The sequence below is a fragment of the Scomber japonicus genome, chromosome 8 (assembly GCF_027409825.1).
Source record: "Scomber japonicus isolate fScoJap1 chromosome 8, fScoJap1.pri, whole genome shotgun sequence".
Lineage (NCBI taxonomy): Eukaryota > Metazoa > Chordata > Actinopteri > Scombriformes > Scombridae > Scomber > Scomber japonicus.
In genome coordinates, this window is record NC_070585.1 from 19,962,105 (window position 1) to 19,980,608 (window position 18,504).

Below are 18,504 nucleotides of genomic sequence, written 5' to 3' on the forward strand. Positions count from 1 at the left end.
TGTTCCAACCCTCACAGACCACATACATTCCTGCCCATAAAAGAAAATACATAATCCAAGCCAGAAGTGTCTTTCACAAGACTTATTTCAAGATCTCTTTTTGATGTTGGGACTATTTTAGGACGGCCTGGTCAAAGCTTTGAGCCTTTTTGTCACAGTCATAGGGGGTTTCCAGCACCTTCTCCCTGCCCTACACAAACTTTGCAGGCAGGATTAGGGTGTGTGTTATAGGCCTCTTCTATTTGTAATGTGCCTATTCAATTGGACTGAAGTCATATCTCTATTGCCTCCCTGGTTGAATCAGACAAAAAAAGAATGTGCTCCTGATTGTTAACATGATGATGAGCAACCCACAGCTCACTAGAATAACACATTCAGGGAAAACTAGGTCACAATTTCAAGGCCGGGCAAACAATTCACCCCCTTGTCACTGCCTCAATAAAATATTCCCCAGGAATTTAGGGTCCTCTGTAATTTAACGTGTGTTTGTCTGCATGTGTGCCCCAACTCCCAGCGTCCAACCCCCCCCTCTCCCACTGCATGTTTGTATGCTGGAACAAAAGGGTGGATGCACAGTTAAGGCAACCTTTGTTCGTGACTGTGCAACCATGCAGACATCCAATCAAGTGGCCAGTACCAAACCTTCCCACACGGTAACCTCCTCTTTACTTCCCATAGCTCATCGAAATTAGCAAAATTTCATAAAGCCAAATACTTGCCTGTAATTTTAGCAGATCTCCCTAATTTTTAATATCAGAAAACTCAGTTTTGTTAATTTCCATCTGAATACTTCCTTCTCAGCCAACTATCACAGTGACAAAACATATTGGTCCAAACAGAACCGGTTCACACGGCCTCAAGCATGTGAAAGCAAACACAACAGGAGAGTATAAGGGGATGACTAATGTTTATACTGCACTGTATTCCTGTTAGTGCTGTGAAGCGGCTGCTACTCCTTTCTGCCTTGCCATGATGAAAACCACATGTTGAATGAAGGGCGAAGCCTCATCAGCCCTGCACCTGAGACACACTGACCGCAGGCCTCTCCGTCTATGCTCACACTCCATGCAGATGATCCAGAGAGCCAGTAGAGTAGTGGAAGAGGCTCGGCATGGCAGCCAAAAGCAGTTTATTTTCCTGTCCGCCTCAGGCTCGGCCCTGATTGAACATTCTTTGTGAGGAATGTTTGGAATCCTGATTTGGAAACCTAATCCTCTCTGAGTCTCCTTCACTTAAATATATTACAAGGTATATTACATCTGATGTCAATAGTTACTAGGTTTGAATTTCTAAGAGCATCAAGCTATTAAATCAATACATCTTTAAAAACATTTATGTATTCTGCAGAGGTACATGAGTTAATGCAAATGTCTAATAAAAATGTTGTTTCAACATATTATGCAAATCAGTACCAACACTGGGGAAATGGACAAGACTTGACTGTGTGTTTTGTGGCCTTGCTACCTTCAGAGAGAGACAGTCCCTTGGAAACACAGGAGCTACAAGGTTATCTGTGCCTTGATCAAGGACAATTTTATATCAGTTAGTTTTGCAGGAGTTGAGAGGTATAAAAACATCCTTGGACACACTTAAGGATCTGTGATTGGAAAAACTCTGATTTCAGAAGCATCAAATTGGTGTTGTGCTCAAGTGTAGAATACTTTAGCCAAGCGACAACTACCACGGGTTGAGACTCAAGCCAACAAGTACCTTTAAGTGCAATTCCACAGGCAACCACTAGATGCTTGCTCAGATTGACTCCCTTTCAAAAAGCATAAACTTCTCTCTTGAAAGACTACGTCATTTTATTTTTTATTTTTGTCGTTATGGTTTCAATTGCTGAAAACTAACACACCGTTGCCATTTTAGGAAATTATTGCTCCAGTCTGAGAATCTATAATTATTTGGAGTGTCCTTGCTCATACTGGCTCCAAAACAAACTAATTGGTGACATCACACCTTGCTATGTTCATCTTTATATACTATTAGCATTGCACTTCAATAACACTGTTGGACTTACAAAGGAAAATTATGTTTTTGTTTTTTTAAGTATCACAAATGATACTGCAGTACCAGAACTATCATCTTTTTTACTCCGTGCATTATTGTTGTCGAAACGTTCTTCTTAATTCACACCCCTGATTTTTTTAATTTCCAACTTGGGACTTCAACATCAATTTATTATTTTTACTGAAAATACTGTATTCATTTGACACATTTGTTCCTATTACTACCTATCATACATATCAGTAATCACTAGATATGAGGCAATCACCAATGTAAACAACAAAACAAGTAGACATTTAAACTTTTGTTTAATGTTCTTGAACTTGGATAAACCTGAAGGTCCAGATTTAAGACTCACAACTATCTGTCCTGCTGAAGTGTCCTTTATCAACACAGTAGCTACAATATTTCATAAGCCATGTCCTTCAGTGGACACAACCTACAAAATATGAGCCTTTGTAGGGCTCAAGGCTAGAGGGCTGATCAAAAGTCTACAGGCAAGGGTGTGTTCAGGCAGTATATACATTTGTACCTCAATGTCACCAATGAAATTACAGAAATTTTAAGGGCAAGACCCATGATACCCAAGTTTACTGTACAAATATGTATGGATTAACTGATTCTTGGCTACATGGGGAAAAACAAGAAGCAAACACTAGTGATGCGCGGGCCGACCCATAACCCGTGGGTCTCGCGGGTTACCCGTGGGTCTCTCGGGTTACCCGTGGTTCGGGTTGGGTCAGGTCAAGAAATGTTCACTTTATCGGTGGGGCGGGTCATTAAGGATTAAATATGTCCAATAGAGCCTACTTCTTAACAACACTGTTGGGTAAATCCACCTGCGACCTGACATCACAAAAGCGCCAAGCAGCAGCCACAACAAACCAGAATCAAAAGAAGCGGTGAAGATGGAAGAAGAAATGTATTTAATAGCGGCGGGGCGGGTTGTGAAAATAGATGCAGTTGTGAGAGCGGGATGGAGTGGGTCAAATTATTTCATAAATGCAGGACCTGCGAGTTGGAAAAAACCCTGAGAGAGCGCATCACTAGTAAACACAACAAGCATCACTAGTAAACACAACAATATATATGTATATATATGTACAAATACTTTTGAATACTTTTAAAAACATTTGCTTATTTACACATCCAGCGGACACAGAGCAGCATTAGTATTTCATTTTTGGTGGATTTCTACCACATAACATATTGAGCTCTCTATTCATCTGCTAAATGCTCCACTATGTTCACCAGCTAATCGCTAACTTTAAACTATGCTGATGAGAGTGAGTCAAAACAGCAAAGTTGTGGACAATAAAACTAAATCAGTGAGCTAAAAGACACTGAGGCTGTCTGTTTGGTTGAGGAAAACTGCAGTCAGGTGATATTTCTGATGGTTTGTCACAACAACTGAGCTAGTAACATACAAGTATTTTAGTAGGTTCAACGCAAAATTGGCAACTGACAATCGGTGAACCAGATTAAGGTAAGTAGGTCCATGTAACTTTTACTCATCAATGATTCCCTATGATTGAGAACACATGTAAGGCTGCTAACAAGAGTTTATGTCTGGCTTCCATTATTTACTCCCTGTAATGGATTTTTTTCTCCAGTTCCTGTAATTGAATTATCAGTAATTGATGACCACTTACAAACAAATACCATGTTGTCTCGTGATATATTTAAGGTTTACATGTTGACGATAAAGCCACAAATGATGTATCACTTCTTTCATTTCTATTGACACTTCTCACTTCTGCAAAAGAAGACCTGTTGCACCATATTAGGTGTTGAAATATGGACTCATACATAAAATTGCTTCCTACTACCTCTTGCGGAGTAGATCTATGACATCATTCTGGTAGACAAAAAAAACACATTGACAAATCCTGTGCATGCAACTTACATTAATCTTGCACAACAAACTTTTGTATAAGCAATGAATTTATATTTTTGAGATGTATTCTCTGTCCAAATAGCAGTAGCAGCATCATCATAATGATTAACCATAACATGGCTTTGGTAATTAGAACAACTACTCAGACTCACAATTAGTTAAACTGAAGTAATGTGCTTTATTTGTTTTAAAATTGACTGAGGTTAAGGTTCACACACACTTCCCTGAACTCTTTTCCCAAACACCTAAACTTGTCATGAAGGTGTAACCGCTTACACATAATAACAGTGAAACTATCTACACTTCATTCAGGATTGGTAATATCTGTTTAGTCATCAGCCAGTTAAGTAGATGACTAACTTCTTTCTGGTTGTGGTGAAGTAACAGTTTCAGAAGTGTACTTTCACAATGTGAGAAGTCTGAGCTAATAACAAGCCACTATATAGATAGGTGGTGTTGTGTGCCTTTATTGGGATTTCATTACAATCTGAGTACAGAGGAGGGGTATACAGCAAACCTTTGTGAGGCGAACTGAAAGGCCTCTTTCATAAGCCTTAATTGGGAAACATTTAGACTCAGTTAACTTCCCATACAAATTAATACAACCTGACCCTGTCTACATCCTGTGTGTGCCTGTAGTCAATCACAAGAAAGTACAAATCAGAGTGTGTATACCAAACTAAAGAATGATATTGTATGAGTGAAAAAAACTCAAAGAGGGCACGTGTGCATTAAAAGTTATTTTAAAAGTCCACTCTGGGAAAAACCCTGATGTGATGAAAGTTATAGCAGAATTATGAAAGACTCTTTTTTCTAAAACAGGCAGTTTACAATGTTTTTCTTACCAAGAAGGGCTTGGAACAGCTGGCTTCCCAGGATGGTGGACACTTTGCCCACGCTGGTCTTCAGGGCCTGTTCGTCTGGGCTGGTCAGGTTGGCCTGGTACTGTCTGAGCAGATCCACTGCCCTCTCTGTGTCTGCCTCACAACATAAACACAGTCCTGGGTTAATAATATTCTTTAAAACTATAGAATTAACATTAGCATTTATTATATTGCGCTTAAAAGACACTTAAGCAGGGGACAGAATATGATAATATGACAAAATAGTACAAATCTGTTTGGGCTTTAACTAGTCATCATTTCTATTAGTGACTATCTAAAAAATATTTTCATGATTAATAGTTTGAATGGTGAAAAAGGCACATTACAAGTTCTAAAGCCCTTGTGAAAAGCCTTAAATATTTTATTTTGTCCAACCAACTGTCCAAAACCCCACAGAAATTCAGTTTACTGTCATATAGGATTAAGAAAATCACATGTGACAAGATTACATTGGTAAATTTCTGCCATTTTTACATTAAAATGTAATGTTACAGCTTCACTCATCATGTACACAATGTTAAATAGGTATTAATACTGACTGGGGTACCCACCGACCCCAGAGGTATACCTTTTGTTATATCAAGGGGCAGTACAGTCACTCTGTCAGTCATTTTGAAGGCTTTGTGAAACATTAACCAATAATATTTTGTAAAGAAATAAGTTCAACGTTAGCTATAATGGTTGTTTGAGTAGTTTATTCTTGGGGTCCCCTTTGACCCCAATCAGTAGTCCTTGTATGTTAAATATGTTGGTATGATGGGTTTAAGGATAAAACAAAGTCTAATAATGCTTTAGATTTGTCTTATAGGCAAAATGCAGCACTCGTCTGTCTGGTAAACTCTCCTGCAGAGCACATTAAAGGTGTTGTACTCTTGCAGCACGACTGTACAGCCGGTTGTTGAACCCTGTGGGTGGTGAGGAACACAGCAGAGATGATGATGATGATGATGATGATGCACATCACGGAGGTAAATCTGCTGCTTCACAGTTTCCTACCTGATCCTCTCAACATTTAGAAAAACCTGAAAACACTTCAGCTGCTGCCCGGAAGTCCCACAGACTTTTAGTTTACCTTTTTTTTCATTCCCTGAGGAAGAAAATAATTTCCTGTTGCCTCGATGGATTAGTTAGTGGGAAAGTGAAAAGCTATGTAAACAGTTTGATGGAGTAGCCATTAACCTAAAAAAAAAAAGTTTAACAACAAAAGTTTCTGACACGTGAGCAGGATGAAGACGAAATGTTAACGGTACTCACCATATTTATGCACCATGTTTTGGCCGACTTGAAAAGTCATGTAAATGAAAGTTTTTGGGGATGATTTTAGATGAAAAAAAACAGTTAAAGTTGCAGTAATAGTCCCGGATAATGACACCACAAAAATCGGTCGTTTCTTTTTCAAAAAGAAAGTGCAGATCTTGAGTTTTTACAACCAGTCGCTGGACACTCCCCGTCTGTCTGAACCCAGCAGTCAGCAGTGACACCCACAGACAGACAGAGGTGCAGATGTGACAAGAGCAGATTGTTTACTGCATGTCAATTTTCCAGAAGTTTGGCCAAAATACGTCTCCAGAGCGTGACATGTGTTCCCCCTCCCCTCTCACATGCCTCGCCTTCATGGAAACCTGCCCAGCTTTATTGAGACACTGTAATACCGACACGCTTACAGTAAGCCCGCTGCACAATGCTTAGATAACCTGTTAGATGACATCATCACCAGTGATCAATCACTCAGTTTATGATCTGTTTGGTATTCATAGTTAAATTTTCCTCTGATCAGATTCAGGTTGCCTCTTTTCCAAGTGGTTGTAGTGGGTGACATCTAGTGGTGCGTTAAGGTGTTGCTGGACCAAATCAGTTTAATCCTCTACTCCAGTGGTATGCAAACAGCGGCCAGTAGGCCAAATCCGGCCCTGCAGAAAATATATTTGGCCCTTTAACAAAAGTTTTGACTCATAATTTGCATCAAAATATCTACACGATTCTTCATGTATAGATAACAATTCTTCTTCATGTATAGATAACAAAATAAACACACAGCCGGTTTAAATCTCAACCATTAAGTTACTTCTGTGCTGTCCCCATAGTTACATCATGCTACAGTGTATGGTGCTGAAATTACATCTAATAAAACTACCAGAAATTAAATTTGTGCGAAATTGTGAGAATTCCACAATTTTAACCTATTAGGCCATAACAGATTTATTTTTTGGCACACATAAATAAGTGGCAGTTAGACATAAATAGTGTGTTGATGACATTTCTTCTAAGGCAACGACAACAACAGTACTTTCAGTTTACCCTGGATGGAGCAGGCCACTGTATGTGGATAACAAAGTAGTCGCTAGTCTCAAAGTGCAACACAGAGCATGTATTCAGGTATGAGTCATTTTCAGCCAAATTACTCTTATAATAAACTGACACTGTTAGCATCACTTCCTAATGGGGAAATTACATCTGCCTACAGCTGCAACCCTAAACAGAGTTATAGTTAAATAAACAAGATATAATATTAATATTTCTACTCCTCCGCTGACTGGCCTTCCCATGAAAAAAAGTATTTAGATCATTGAGTAAAAATATTCTATTACAAGTCCTTCCTTCAGAATTTGACTTTAGACATATGGAAGTATTAACAGCAAAATGTGCATGAGTAAAAGTATTCAATAAGCACACAGAATGGGCTCTGTCGGTGTTACATTATTGCATATCACAATATTGATTTAATCCAACTGATGCATGAACACAAAAAGAGCATATTAATCCTGTAGCCGGATGCAATGCATAAAATACCTATGAAAAAATACTGAGTTTTTACACAAAGAGACGGTAAGCAACACCTTTCTAACGTGCAGTTTTGTATTCATCAATTCACCTCATACAAAGATCAATGAACAGCAGAAACATAAATCAATCAATATTTGGTTGTCATGCAGTTTGTTCTTGTATCTTACAGAGGTTGCTACAGTTCTGTGGATTTAGGCATCACAGCTGCTTGTGTCCTTTTAATCCTGACCAACTTCCCGATGTTGAGATCAGGGCTCTGTGGAAGCCAAACCATCTGCTGCAGGACTCATTGTTCCTCTTGTTGATGAAGATCAATCTTTGTGACTCTGGCTGGTTGTTTGGTGTCATTGCGATGCTGCAGAATTAATCTGGGACCAATCAGATGCCTTTCTGACGGTGTTATGGACAACAAACTACACATCCAATACGTTACACCTAATGATTAGTATAGTCGACTCTGTTTGTAATGGGATTACTGTAGATGTAGCTCTTGTTTGAATGGGGTGCACTATTAATGTTTGTTTTTTTGTAACCAAAAAAAAAATCTAAACATTTCATTTCTACAGGGCACTGATACAATATCACAAGACACACTATTCCAAAAGTATAACTCATGCAACAGTTGAGGATCAAATACACAGACACATCAGAGTATAGATAATAGTTTTAATGTTTTTGGCTCTAGTTACTTATACATCTTTCCTGCATTAATGACACCATGAAAAACGGTCTGAAATGAATCAAAATATCAACAACACAATGACATAAAGTGCAAAGAGTAAATCCAGTGCCCACAGCTATACAATCAGACAAAAGCGGAATATTTTTAATAGTAAAAGAAGAATAACCAAACATGAATGAACCTGTTAAGAAGAGGTAAACCTGGTAAAAAAAACACCAACAACAACAACACCAAACAACTAAAACTGCCATCCAGTGGCACAATGCTGATATTTGATTCACATTTTATAATCTCTGTAAAAAAAGTCTAATTTTCATGGCTTCAAAATACAGTTTATAGTCCAACGTCAACGTCCTTTCCTCCTGATTCAGGTCCAAACTGCTCTGGGGCAGAAAACATCTGCTGCTCGAGTCCGCTAAACTATACAGTGGGTAAGAAGGGTGACAGTTCTTTCTCACTCCAGGCTGAAGTATTCTGGTTTCCCTGTTTCCCTGATCCTGTTAAAGGTATGAAAATAAATGAAGGAATCCATTTTGACACATTCAATTTCAGTTTTACTAAAAATATTTACTTTGATTGCAACAATCATATTCATGTTTTTTTGTTGTTGTCAGCAATCATTTTATCATTGTAGTGACATCATTCAGTTATAAGCTATTCACCACTTTCTCTCATTACTTCACCCATTTCCCTGTTAAAAGCCCACATACAAATGAAGACATATACAAACCCACTTTATTCACCATATGTACAGTTATCTGGAATACCGTGCACAACACCCACATGTTAAAAATGGTATGATTAGGTATGATTAAAGATTAATATGTTAACTAGACCTGAGACAATTAGTTGGTTAATTGGTCAGTAGATCAATAGAAAATTAATCTGTAGCTATTTCAACCGATTAATCACTGAAGTCATTTTTCAGGCAAAGAGGACAAACATTCCCTGGATCTCCAACTTTTCAAACCTGAGGTCTTGCTCCTTTCTTTTTTTCTATATTTATAGTTGACTGAAAATCTTTGTGTTTGGATTGAATTTTCTCACTATTTTATGCCACTTCACAGACTTAACAATGAATCGATTGATTAAGAAAATTATCTACTGATCATTAGTGGCAGCAATTATTCAGTTGCAGCCCTGACTTACCTTTTCTGTGACAGAAACAGTGTGTTTTCCTGGCAGAAACAGTGAGGTAGATGAGTCAGTCTATATTCACTTCCACACACATTTTCAATACAACAGACACAAATATGTATAAGAAACATCATTCCTGTTTACCACTGAAATATGTAGAGTGCGAACATCATCAGAACAGATAAAATGTCCACTGTAATCCATATTATTTGGTATATCTGACGTGCCTGAAAGAAACAAACATGCCGTTAGGGTCAATGTGTGTCACATGCATCTGAAAAAACACCTCCAACTTCACCTTCGAATGTACTGTATGCTTTAACTGATGGAATTACTATGTGCAGCAAACTTGTTGCTCACCATAATCCAGTCAGGCTGGGTCATATTTTGCAGGAGGTGGCAGGAGTTGGTGGTAACGGAGCTGGCGCCTGCACACCACAGCAGAGAGAACAGCCAACGTTCATTAACCACCCACAGGTTCACTGTGATGTTTTTTTCCCGAAGGTCCCTGTCAGATACATTTGAAACAGAACATGAAGGAAATGAATGTTGTAGTTTTAAATATTGGAAGACAGGAATCAGTGGAAAACAGGACAGTAAGTAGTGCATGCAAATGTGTTTCTGCATGTGCATAATGTGTATGTTCATATCTACAGTATGTGTGTGTTGTTATATTGTATGATTGGTTCCCTTTCTATTTTACAAAACAGATTACAGTGTAAAATTCATGATCCCCAATGGAAACTGTTCCTGCTGTATAAAGAAAGATGATCTGCTGATGTTTGGTAAAAAACCTAAATCAAGAAAACATACTGTGTAGTCTGATGAACCACATCTACAGAGTGGAGTGTTATGTGAAGCAGACTTTATCCAAAAGTTTAAGACCTGGACCATTATCATTAGCAATAGAAATGCATGGTACAGAAGACAGGTGTTATTTGTTTGCAGTGTAATATAATTGTCTATGTCCATGACACAATAAAAATATTTAACTTTTTGGCTGTATACACACATGGGTAGGTATGGATAAATAGACACACACACACACACACACACACACACACACGTTTATCATATTGCACATGAGTTCAACACAAAAATTGCAAGTATTCAAAGGGTGTAATTAAAGATTAACAAGTGCTAACAGGTATTAAACATTTGATGAGGAAAATATGAGTTGTGTCATGACCAAAGACAGTAGTGCATGTGCGGTGTGTCTGCTTCAGCACTTTATTATGATGGCCTTGAGGTGCAAAACACATTTCACCAAACATAGTATCTTGAAATGTTGTGTTTTCTGTTTTGTTGCTGTGTTTTGTGAAATGATGCTGATGTGTTTCTCCAAAGCTGTTGTGTTATGCACCTCAGGGCCTTCATATTTTATCAAACATGTTTCTACACTGCATTTCATTCTTTAGTATGTTTCAAAACTGGTTTAAAAAAACACTCCTGGGTTGGAACATTATTTGAATGTGATCCCCTGGAGGCCGATGCTTCGTCTTTATATTCAGAACCAGCTCTGTGTCTCAGCATGCTACAGACACACTTCTAATTAACACATTACTGTGTATGCCCTCCGGCACCACCTCATGCTATATAATATGGATGTACTTTGTTTCTTCTTGTTTACCTGATTTTCTGTGTAGAGAATTTGCTGTATTTCACATTCAGGTGCTTCCCTCCTTCATTACCCATATCACTTTCATTGTCATAGATCTGGATGAATCCTGGAGCAGTCATATTTACATATTGTCTTTGTTTTGGAGGAAGCCAGAGGACCTATTGAAAGGAAAATCAAGCCCTTAACAAACAAAAGTATGAAATATGTCAATCAATTTCCACTGGAGGAATTGACATTAGACCTACCAGGCTTGGGTCGATGCCAGACTCCAAGATGGTACTGACTGTGTCCACTGTGTCATTTTCTGGGTTGGTACCACGTAGATCAAATATCACTGAGATATTGGTCTGCTTGGCAAGGTTGAGGAGCTGAAGTAAGGAAGGTATTGTCTGATTCCCCGCTGTTTCTCTTTCCTCTTTAGAGAGCTGGGACACTGAACGGAAAGGATCTGTCTGGATATCAGATGAGGAGATAATTCATATCAGATGTGATTTTGTCGTCAATAACAACACATGATGTGAAAAAAGTCAGATAATACACAATAATTCTGTGTGACAACAGATAAAACATTTAAATCAAAGTCTCACCTTTAGGAACCATTCACCTGCATTCAGACTCTGTAATTTCTCCCAGGTCAGGTTGGAGCTGTAGTTGAAGTCACTGTCAGGGAACTTGTCTTTAACGTTTGTCGTTCTCCTCAAGAACCCAGAGGAATGGTCATGCATCAAGAAGGGAATTCTGTCTTTACTAGGTTAAAAACAGAAAACAATAAAGATCATCAAAATAAATATAGAAATAAACAATAAATAAACAACAGTTTTTCAATATAGTTGTCTTTTTTATTTCCTTTTCAATTATTATTATTATTATTATTATTAATATTTCTAGTGTGTATGTGTGTGTTTGTGTGTGTGCTTCATTTGGTTTTCATTTTAGTTGTTGTATTTCTGTCTATTTAAACAATTTTTATCCTGTTGATTGCTTCTTTTGCTGATGTTAAGCACCTTGAACAGCCTGTATGAACTGTTTGAAAAGTGCTGTGCAAATAAAATTGATTTGACTTGACAGTTTCTTCACCACAAAGAGTACAGCCATGGTAGTTTGTTTTGAACAACCTTCAAACATTTACTGAGTTTCACTAGCTTGTTGTGCTACATATCACCTCTTGACTTTATGCTACACAGTAAATTTCTCAAATAACACCAGTGCAAGGTCAAGAGGCTGTGATATATAGCACAACAAGCTAGAGAAGCAAAGTAAACCAAACTACTTCTATTGCATGGTGGCAGTTACCAAACAAAGAACTTCCCACCTGAGACTAAACATGCAGTTGCTGCTATTACTCTTTGGAGCCATTGTGGGAAATATTAAGTTAAAAGAAGATTGTATATTTAATTTGACTGTTTTGTTTGAGGAGTGATGAGTACAGGAGTTAGCTTTAGCTCTTTTTGTCAGCAGCCTAGTTGACTAGCCTTCATTGCCATGAGCTAATGTTTGCTTTGCTAATGTCTATGTGTTTTCTTTAGTCACGGAAGAATCATGTCTGTTTTGAGAGTCTCATCTTGTTATTTTGATAAACTACAACAGAATAAGTTATGTGAGGCTTTGGATAAACACAAGGTACTTGTAAGGAAGAGTTCATTATCGGTTTGGCTCTGCACATGATATTTGTTGACAATAATATTAATAATATTTTTTGTAAACAAACAAGTTACGTTAACATTCATTGTTTCTCGCTAAAATACAATGTATGTATCTTCCAGGCCTAAAAATCATGCAGAATTTACTCATAAAACATTTGCAGATTGATTTTTGGGGAAAAAATGTAATCCTTCATAACATAGTCATGTAATCCTTCATAACTATTTGCCAACAGTCTTCTTCTTTACTGCCTTTGATTGAGCATTGCTGGATTATTTGACATTACTGCCACCAACTGTTGATCAGTTCACCAGCATAAAACCATTGGCAGGATTCTGTATCTGCTATCTTTTGGCCTTGTGTGTGTGTGTGCAGAAAAATCTAACAAAATGGGGACCCCCTCTCATAGCACTACCAGTGGTAAAAAAACAAAAAAAACAAGCTCCACAGGATACCTTTAAGTACACTGTTGCCCATAAAGTTGGAATAATTTAGTTTTCAGACACATTCCTCTTTTTATTTTCTATTTATACACATCATTAATCACCTTTGACCAGGTGCAATGAGATTGATCAATACAATTTTGAGAATATATACACTTCATCTATCAAGAATAAATCACATTGTCACAATCATTTCATGAAAAGAAGTAAAAAATATTTTATTCCAACTTTATGCTCAACAGTGTAGTTTAGTTGACCTTAGTGGGCAGCAAGAAGAAACTGCAAGAACATTGATAACAAGATGGTGTATTGATTGTAAACATTTGTGTAGCGATCAACAAGCGCATAGTAGTAATTATTTGCTATGAAACAGTAGATAATTATTTCCCCTTTATTAATTAATTTGTTTGTTTATTTGTCAGGGACCATGTACAATTGACATTAATCTCAAAGAGAAAAAATGCATTGCACCAGAATATAGCCATTGGCTAGTTTCCATCTGCAGTCCCTGTGATAGTCCAATATAAGGACTACAAACACTAAAAAGTGTTGACATACATACAGTACAACAGGTAGGGCTAGGTGGGTAGATACACACAAGCATAAAAAACATAATTATTTAAAAAATATAAATAGGCTTTGCTCTTACAACTCACACTAAAAATACTAAATAAATATGTACTATACTAAATAGGAACCCATTTTCAATGTACCTGAGTTGAACGTCTGTCTCAAAGGCTGTCACGCCGCACGCTATGCTCCTATTGAACGACATCATGGTGTTCTCTGGAGCCAGCTGAACACAGAGAGGACAGATGGGTGAGGCACACTCATGTGCTTAAACTCATAAACTACCCCAAAGCTGTGTGAACACGCACAACCCCATACAGAGTGTTAAATTGAGCCTATTGGCGACCCAAGAGCAAAACAGACTAACAAGATGTAAGAGCAACATGGCATATGGGGCCCTCACATGACTGGACATGTTCACACCTGAGCCAGACATAGAGCTATAATGTGTAAACATGAAAGTGCCAAGCCATGTGATATATTACATCAGTATACTGAATATGACAGAATACATTGCATAATTCACTTTGAATTGCACAAAATGATGATATTTGCATGGATTGTAGACACATTTTCTTCTTGGGTCACTTAAAAGTTAAATAACAATTAGACTACCTGCCTAAATTAACAAATGGTAAATGGACTGTACTAATATAGTGCCTTTCCAGTCTTTGTGACCACACAAAGCTTTACATTACATGTCATTCACCCATTCATACACGAATGGCAGGAGCTACCACGCAGGGTGCCAACCTGCTCATCAGGGGGAATTTAACCATTCATTCTCATTCAACCTGCTCATCAGGGGGAATTTAACCATTCATTCTCATTCAACCTGCTCATCAGGAGGAATTTAACCATTCATTCTCATTCAACCTGCTCATCAGGAGGAATTTAACCATTCATTCTCATTCATACACCGTTGGCGCAGCAATGGGAGCAATTTAAGTGTCTTGCGCAAGGACACATTGACATGTGGACTGGAGGAGCTGGGAATCAAACTGCCAATCTTCAAATTGGAGAATGACCGCTCTACCTCATGAGCCACAGCTGCCCCCCCAACAATCCTTAACTAAAATTGCTATGCCTCAACTGTTACAGCTTTATCCAAAAGTGTACAAATGACAACATGAAACATAGACGGTTTGTGTGTTTAGGGTTTTGACAAAGTAAACAGGATTCTCACCATTGGTGCACCTCTGTGGCCAATGAGCTTTGGTTTTTCAGGTAATTCCTGCCGTTCTATCAGACAAGGTGAGTCAATAAGCAACGGACTTAGGAAGATGGCTGCTGACACCACTACAAAGACAGTCGCAATCAGGAACTTCGAGCCTGGTGGAAACAAAGAACAAATTGCCTCTGGTTATTTACATTGCTGTGAGTCCGACCACAGGACTAGTACAGTCATTCTTTTAGGAAAGTGAGTTAATAATGAAAATTATTTGTACTGTGGGAGTATCATAAACATCAGAAGTACTTTTCAGACAGTCATATCCTTTTTTGTATGCCTTTGTCACTTATAAGAATTGACACATGAATTTTTCACAAGCATTGTTCATGTATCATTCAAATGACATGTTGTAATTCCAGCAGAAACCATTCATTCTAATACAAACAGCTTACACAATGTTCTTGTGTTTAAAACAAATTAAAAGTATACGGGGTTAAGATGACTTGATCGGTGCATTGTTCATTCCTGCAATCCACTTAACATTTCTACAGAGCACGCAAACTCAAGTATGGTATAATTTAGAGGGTTTGAGAACAAGTCTTCAACAGCATACTGGATCATTACAATAACTTGTAAAAAATAACTCAAGACTCAACACAAGACTCAAGAATATTGGTGGGATGGGTGAATATGTCTCTAATTTCTTAATTAACTGTAAATTGTAAGAGCCAATGAGCATCATTAAGATGTTTTTTTTTCTCATTTCATATCTCTGCCTTTAAGTCTTTATTTGTATTCACTCTGCATGTCAACTTATAGCAATAGATCAAGATAATCAATCTTTATCTTATCTTGTAGAAACGATTTCCTCATTTTCAAAACTTACTCTTTGAAAATGCAATGAAATGTTTAAGCAAGCCAGTGATGAGGTTTCTGTCTGGAAAAAAGTAGTTACTGTAAACTGTTGTACTTCCTTGTGACTCATTACAGTTTGTGCTTTTCAAGGGGAGATTTTCCTTGCTGCTGGCGCCAAGTATTGGCTCATTGGAAAATGTTGGGTCTCTGTAAATTTGAGTCTAGAGCTGCTCTATGTGAAAAGTACCTTGAGATAACTTTTGTTATGACGTATGACTTTGACTTGACTTTTTAAATGATGTTATAAACATACATTTGTCCTTGGCCATGTGGAAGCCTTGGAAGACAAACGAGCTCAGCAGGGTCAAAGCTCCAACGGCTCCAAACTGCAAGAAAGGCGCTGTGGACTGCCAAAAGGACCACATGAACATCAAAAACACAATCAAAGCAATGAACAAAAACAGATGATTATCATTCCCACACAATTAAGTGCTTTATCTTCACTGTACCTGCAGAGAGAGAGGAACAGTCGGCCATTCTTGTCGCCACTTCAAACTGATTCCCACGACCCCAAAGGAGATGAATAGCACACTGAAAAACAAAAAGATCTGTGGACAGAAAAAGCAAAAATTACACATTACACAAATTCAACCTCAATATGATAATGAGTTTTTGAGGTAAAGGTTGAGCAGTTAAATATTCAAAATACCTTATGCAGGCAATGTAGGTTGAGTGGTTCCCTCAAAGCAACTTGAAACAGTGCAAAGACCTGTAATGAACAGTGTTATAGTAAATTAGAGAACATGAAACTGCAAACTATAATTTCAGACTAGAAAAAAGAAACAACCTAAGAGTAATACTACATGATACTGGGCTAAACAATGGCAATTTTATGATTTTTGTTTAGTTGAAATTCTAAACATCCATTACCATGCCCATAATTGACTAGCGCCCTGAGAGTGAGGTATGACAATTTGCAGTTACTCCATCATTACTGCTGAATTGCAAATTATTATATTCTCACCAGCAGCAGAACACAGTAGCTGGTTAACACTGCAGACACAATGATCACTACCATGAACCAGTTCACCCAGCGTTTCAGTTTTGCAAAGCCTTCCCTGATAAAAGAACAATAGAGGGCAACACAGGGTTAGCAGAACAAAGGTCACTAAAAAAAGAGAGGATTCTGGGCTTTTGTGCTAGCCTCAATGTGGGCTATGTGTGTGTGTGTGTGTGTGTGTGTGTGTGTGTGTTAACTCACCAGTTAACATCCTCTCGGTCATTATAGGTAACCAGACAAATGTACATCCAGCATAGGGAAAGCAGGGAGACCAGAGTGACAGCTGAGAACCAGCAGCATGCATACTGGAAAAGAACAGGTGGAACATGATTTGTTTTCAAGCTCTGATGCATTAACGCTTTTATGAGTAAAATAGAGATAAAGATCTTATGTGTGCTTTGTGAGTGTGTGTGTGTGTGTGCGTGCACTGTGTATGATTCCAACATTTTTTCATACCCTGTTTCGCTCTGTGCACTATGTTTTGAAAACCCAACACAAACAGCCCCTCCCTTGTCTTTCACCATCATCAACACACCTCCACTGTCCATCGCAATCTCGTCTCCAAATTAAAAGCAGCCACCATCCTCATTCCTCCTTTCATAATCCTGTTCCAGATAAGTCCATAACAAGCCTGTTAGGGCCTGTATGTTTACTTATTATTCTTGTAACACAAATGAATGTTCTTCTTTTCAATCATCACTTAATGTTTTCTTTTGCTATGAATGATTCCCTTCAAACTGCTTTCCCTGAACAAAGCAAATATCATTTAAAGAAGGGGGTTTGTATAGGTCACAGGCAATATTTTATATTACTGAATTCGGTCCGGTGGAATGTTAATCCCTGATTACACGGATTTGTAAAGGTTATGCTGCAGTGGAAGTACAAGGAAAACTGAAATGTAAAGAGTGATTTTAAACAGATTAGCACACACTACAACTAAAGTGCAGTAGAGGAGTGCTGAAGAGAATTGAACTTTTAGAACTACAATTTATCTGAGTGTACTAATTATCATACACATAGATTTCTGTTTATATACACACATATTCAGTTTTTGACATATGTGAAAATATGCCTCCAAAACCTACTTACTTTTCTCTTATTTTTACTTGACTGGTTCAAGTGGCAGCTATACAAAACCCTGCTGCAAACAACACAGCAACTATCGCCTTGCGACATCCCCTCTTCTTCTCATTCACAGTTTAGGAAATGCAGATCCTGTTTTGTGCGTCTGGACATCTGATACACGCAGCCAGAAGGAGGATAGAGGAGCAAGTCCAGATAACGTTTTCTCTGGATATTGAAGAGATGCTTGACCTCATTCACTGCTCTCACCCTATGCAGTGCAGGAGAAAAAAAAAGATGACTGTGATAGAAAGCAAATGAGGGAGGGGGAAAAAAGAGTTTCTTTGGGTATTAAGGCAATCCCTGCTCAATAACACCATCAATAGAGCCTGTGTGCAAAGGGGGTATAAACCAGTCGCAGCACTTACAATGGTCAGCACCATGGGGTATTCAGAGTAGTGCACAGACTGGCCTGAGAGTGAAGTCACACTCTTTGAGCCTTTTCTACACAAACAGATGCGGTGACAGGCACATCCATGCACAGAGAGTGGGCAGAGGGAATAAATTGAGAGTAAAGAACAAACTGTTTACAGACTAGCTGAGTGGACTAGCTCTCTTGACATGGATGACGACTGGAGTAGAAACTGGTTTTCCATGAGAACGCACACAGTAGCCTGGGAATGGGATACA

At 38.1% G+C, this 18,504-nt stretch overlaps 2 protein-coding genes across 2 annotated transcripts in view; both read right to left on the bottom strand.

Moving 5' to 3' along the window:
- The window catches only part of dlg3 (discs, large homolog 3 (Drosophila)), a 79,258-nt gene extending 72,978 nt beyond the window's left edge, over nt 1-6,280 (bottom strand). Inside the window, exons 1-2 of the mRNA XM_053323207.1 lie at nt 6,043-6,280; nt 4,750-4,881 (exon numbers count right to left, since the gene is read on the bottom strand). Coding sequence (XP_053179182.1) covers nt 4,750-4,881; nt 6,043-6,082 — 172 coding nt within the window. The 5' untranslated portion in view covers nt 6,083-6,280. The remainder of the gene's footprint in view (nt 1-4,749; nt 4,882-6,042) is intronic.
- A 3,251-nt stretch (nt 6,281-9,531) lies between these two features.
- Nucleotides 9,532-17,928, bottom strand: gdpd2 (glycerophosphodiester phosphodiesterase domain containing 2). The gene is made up of 13 exons (XM_053323644.1): nt 17,842-17,928; nt 16,954-17,057; nt 16,717-16,810; nt 16,402-16,461; nt 16,202-16,300; nt 16,006-16,099; nt 14,853-14,998; nt 13,810-13,892; nt 11,600-11,759; nt 11,258-11,464; nt 11,022-11,170; nt 9,752-9,899; nt 9,532-9,618 (listed from the first exon to the last, which is right to left on the bottom strand). The coding sequence occupies exons 1-13, from the start codon at nt 17,926-17,928 to the stop codon at nt 9,532-9,534; spliced, it is 1,518 nt and encodes a 505-aa protein (XP_053179619.1).
- Between the last annotated feature and the right edge of the window lie 576 nt (nt 17,929-18,504).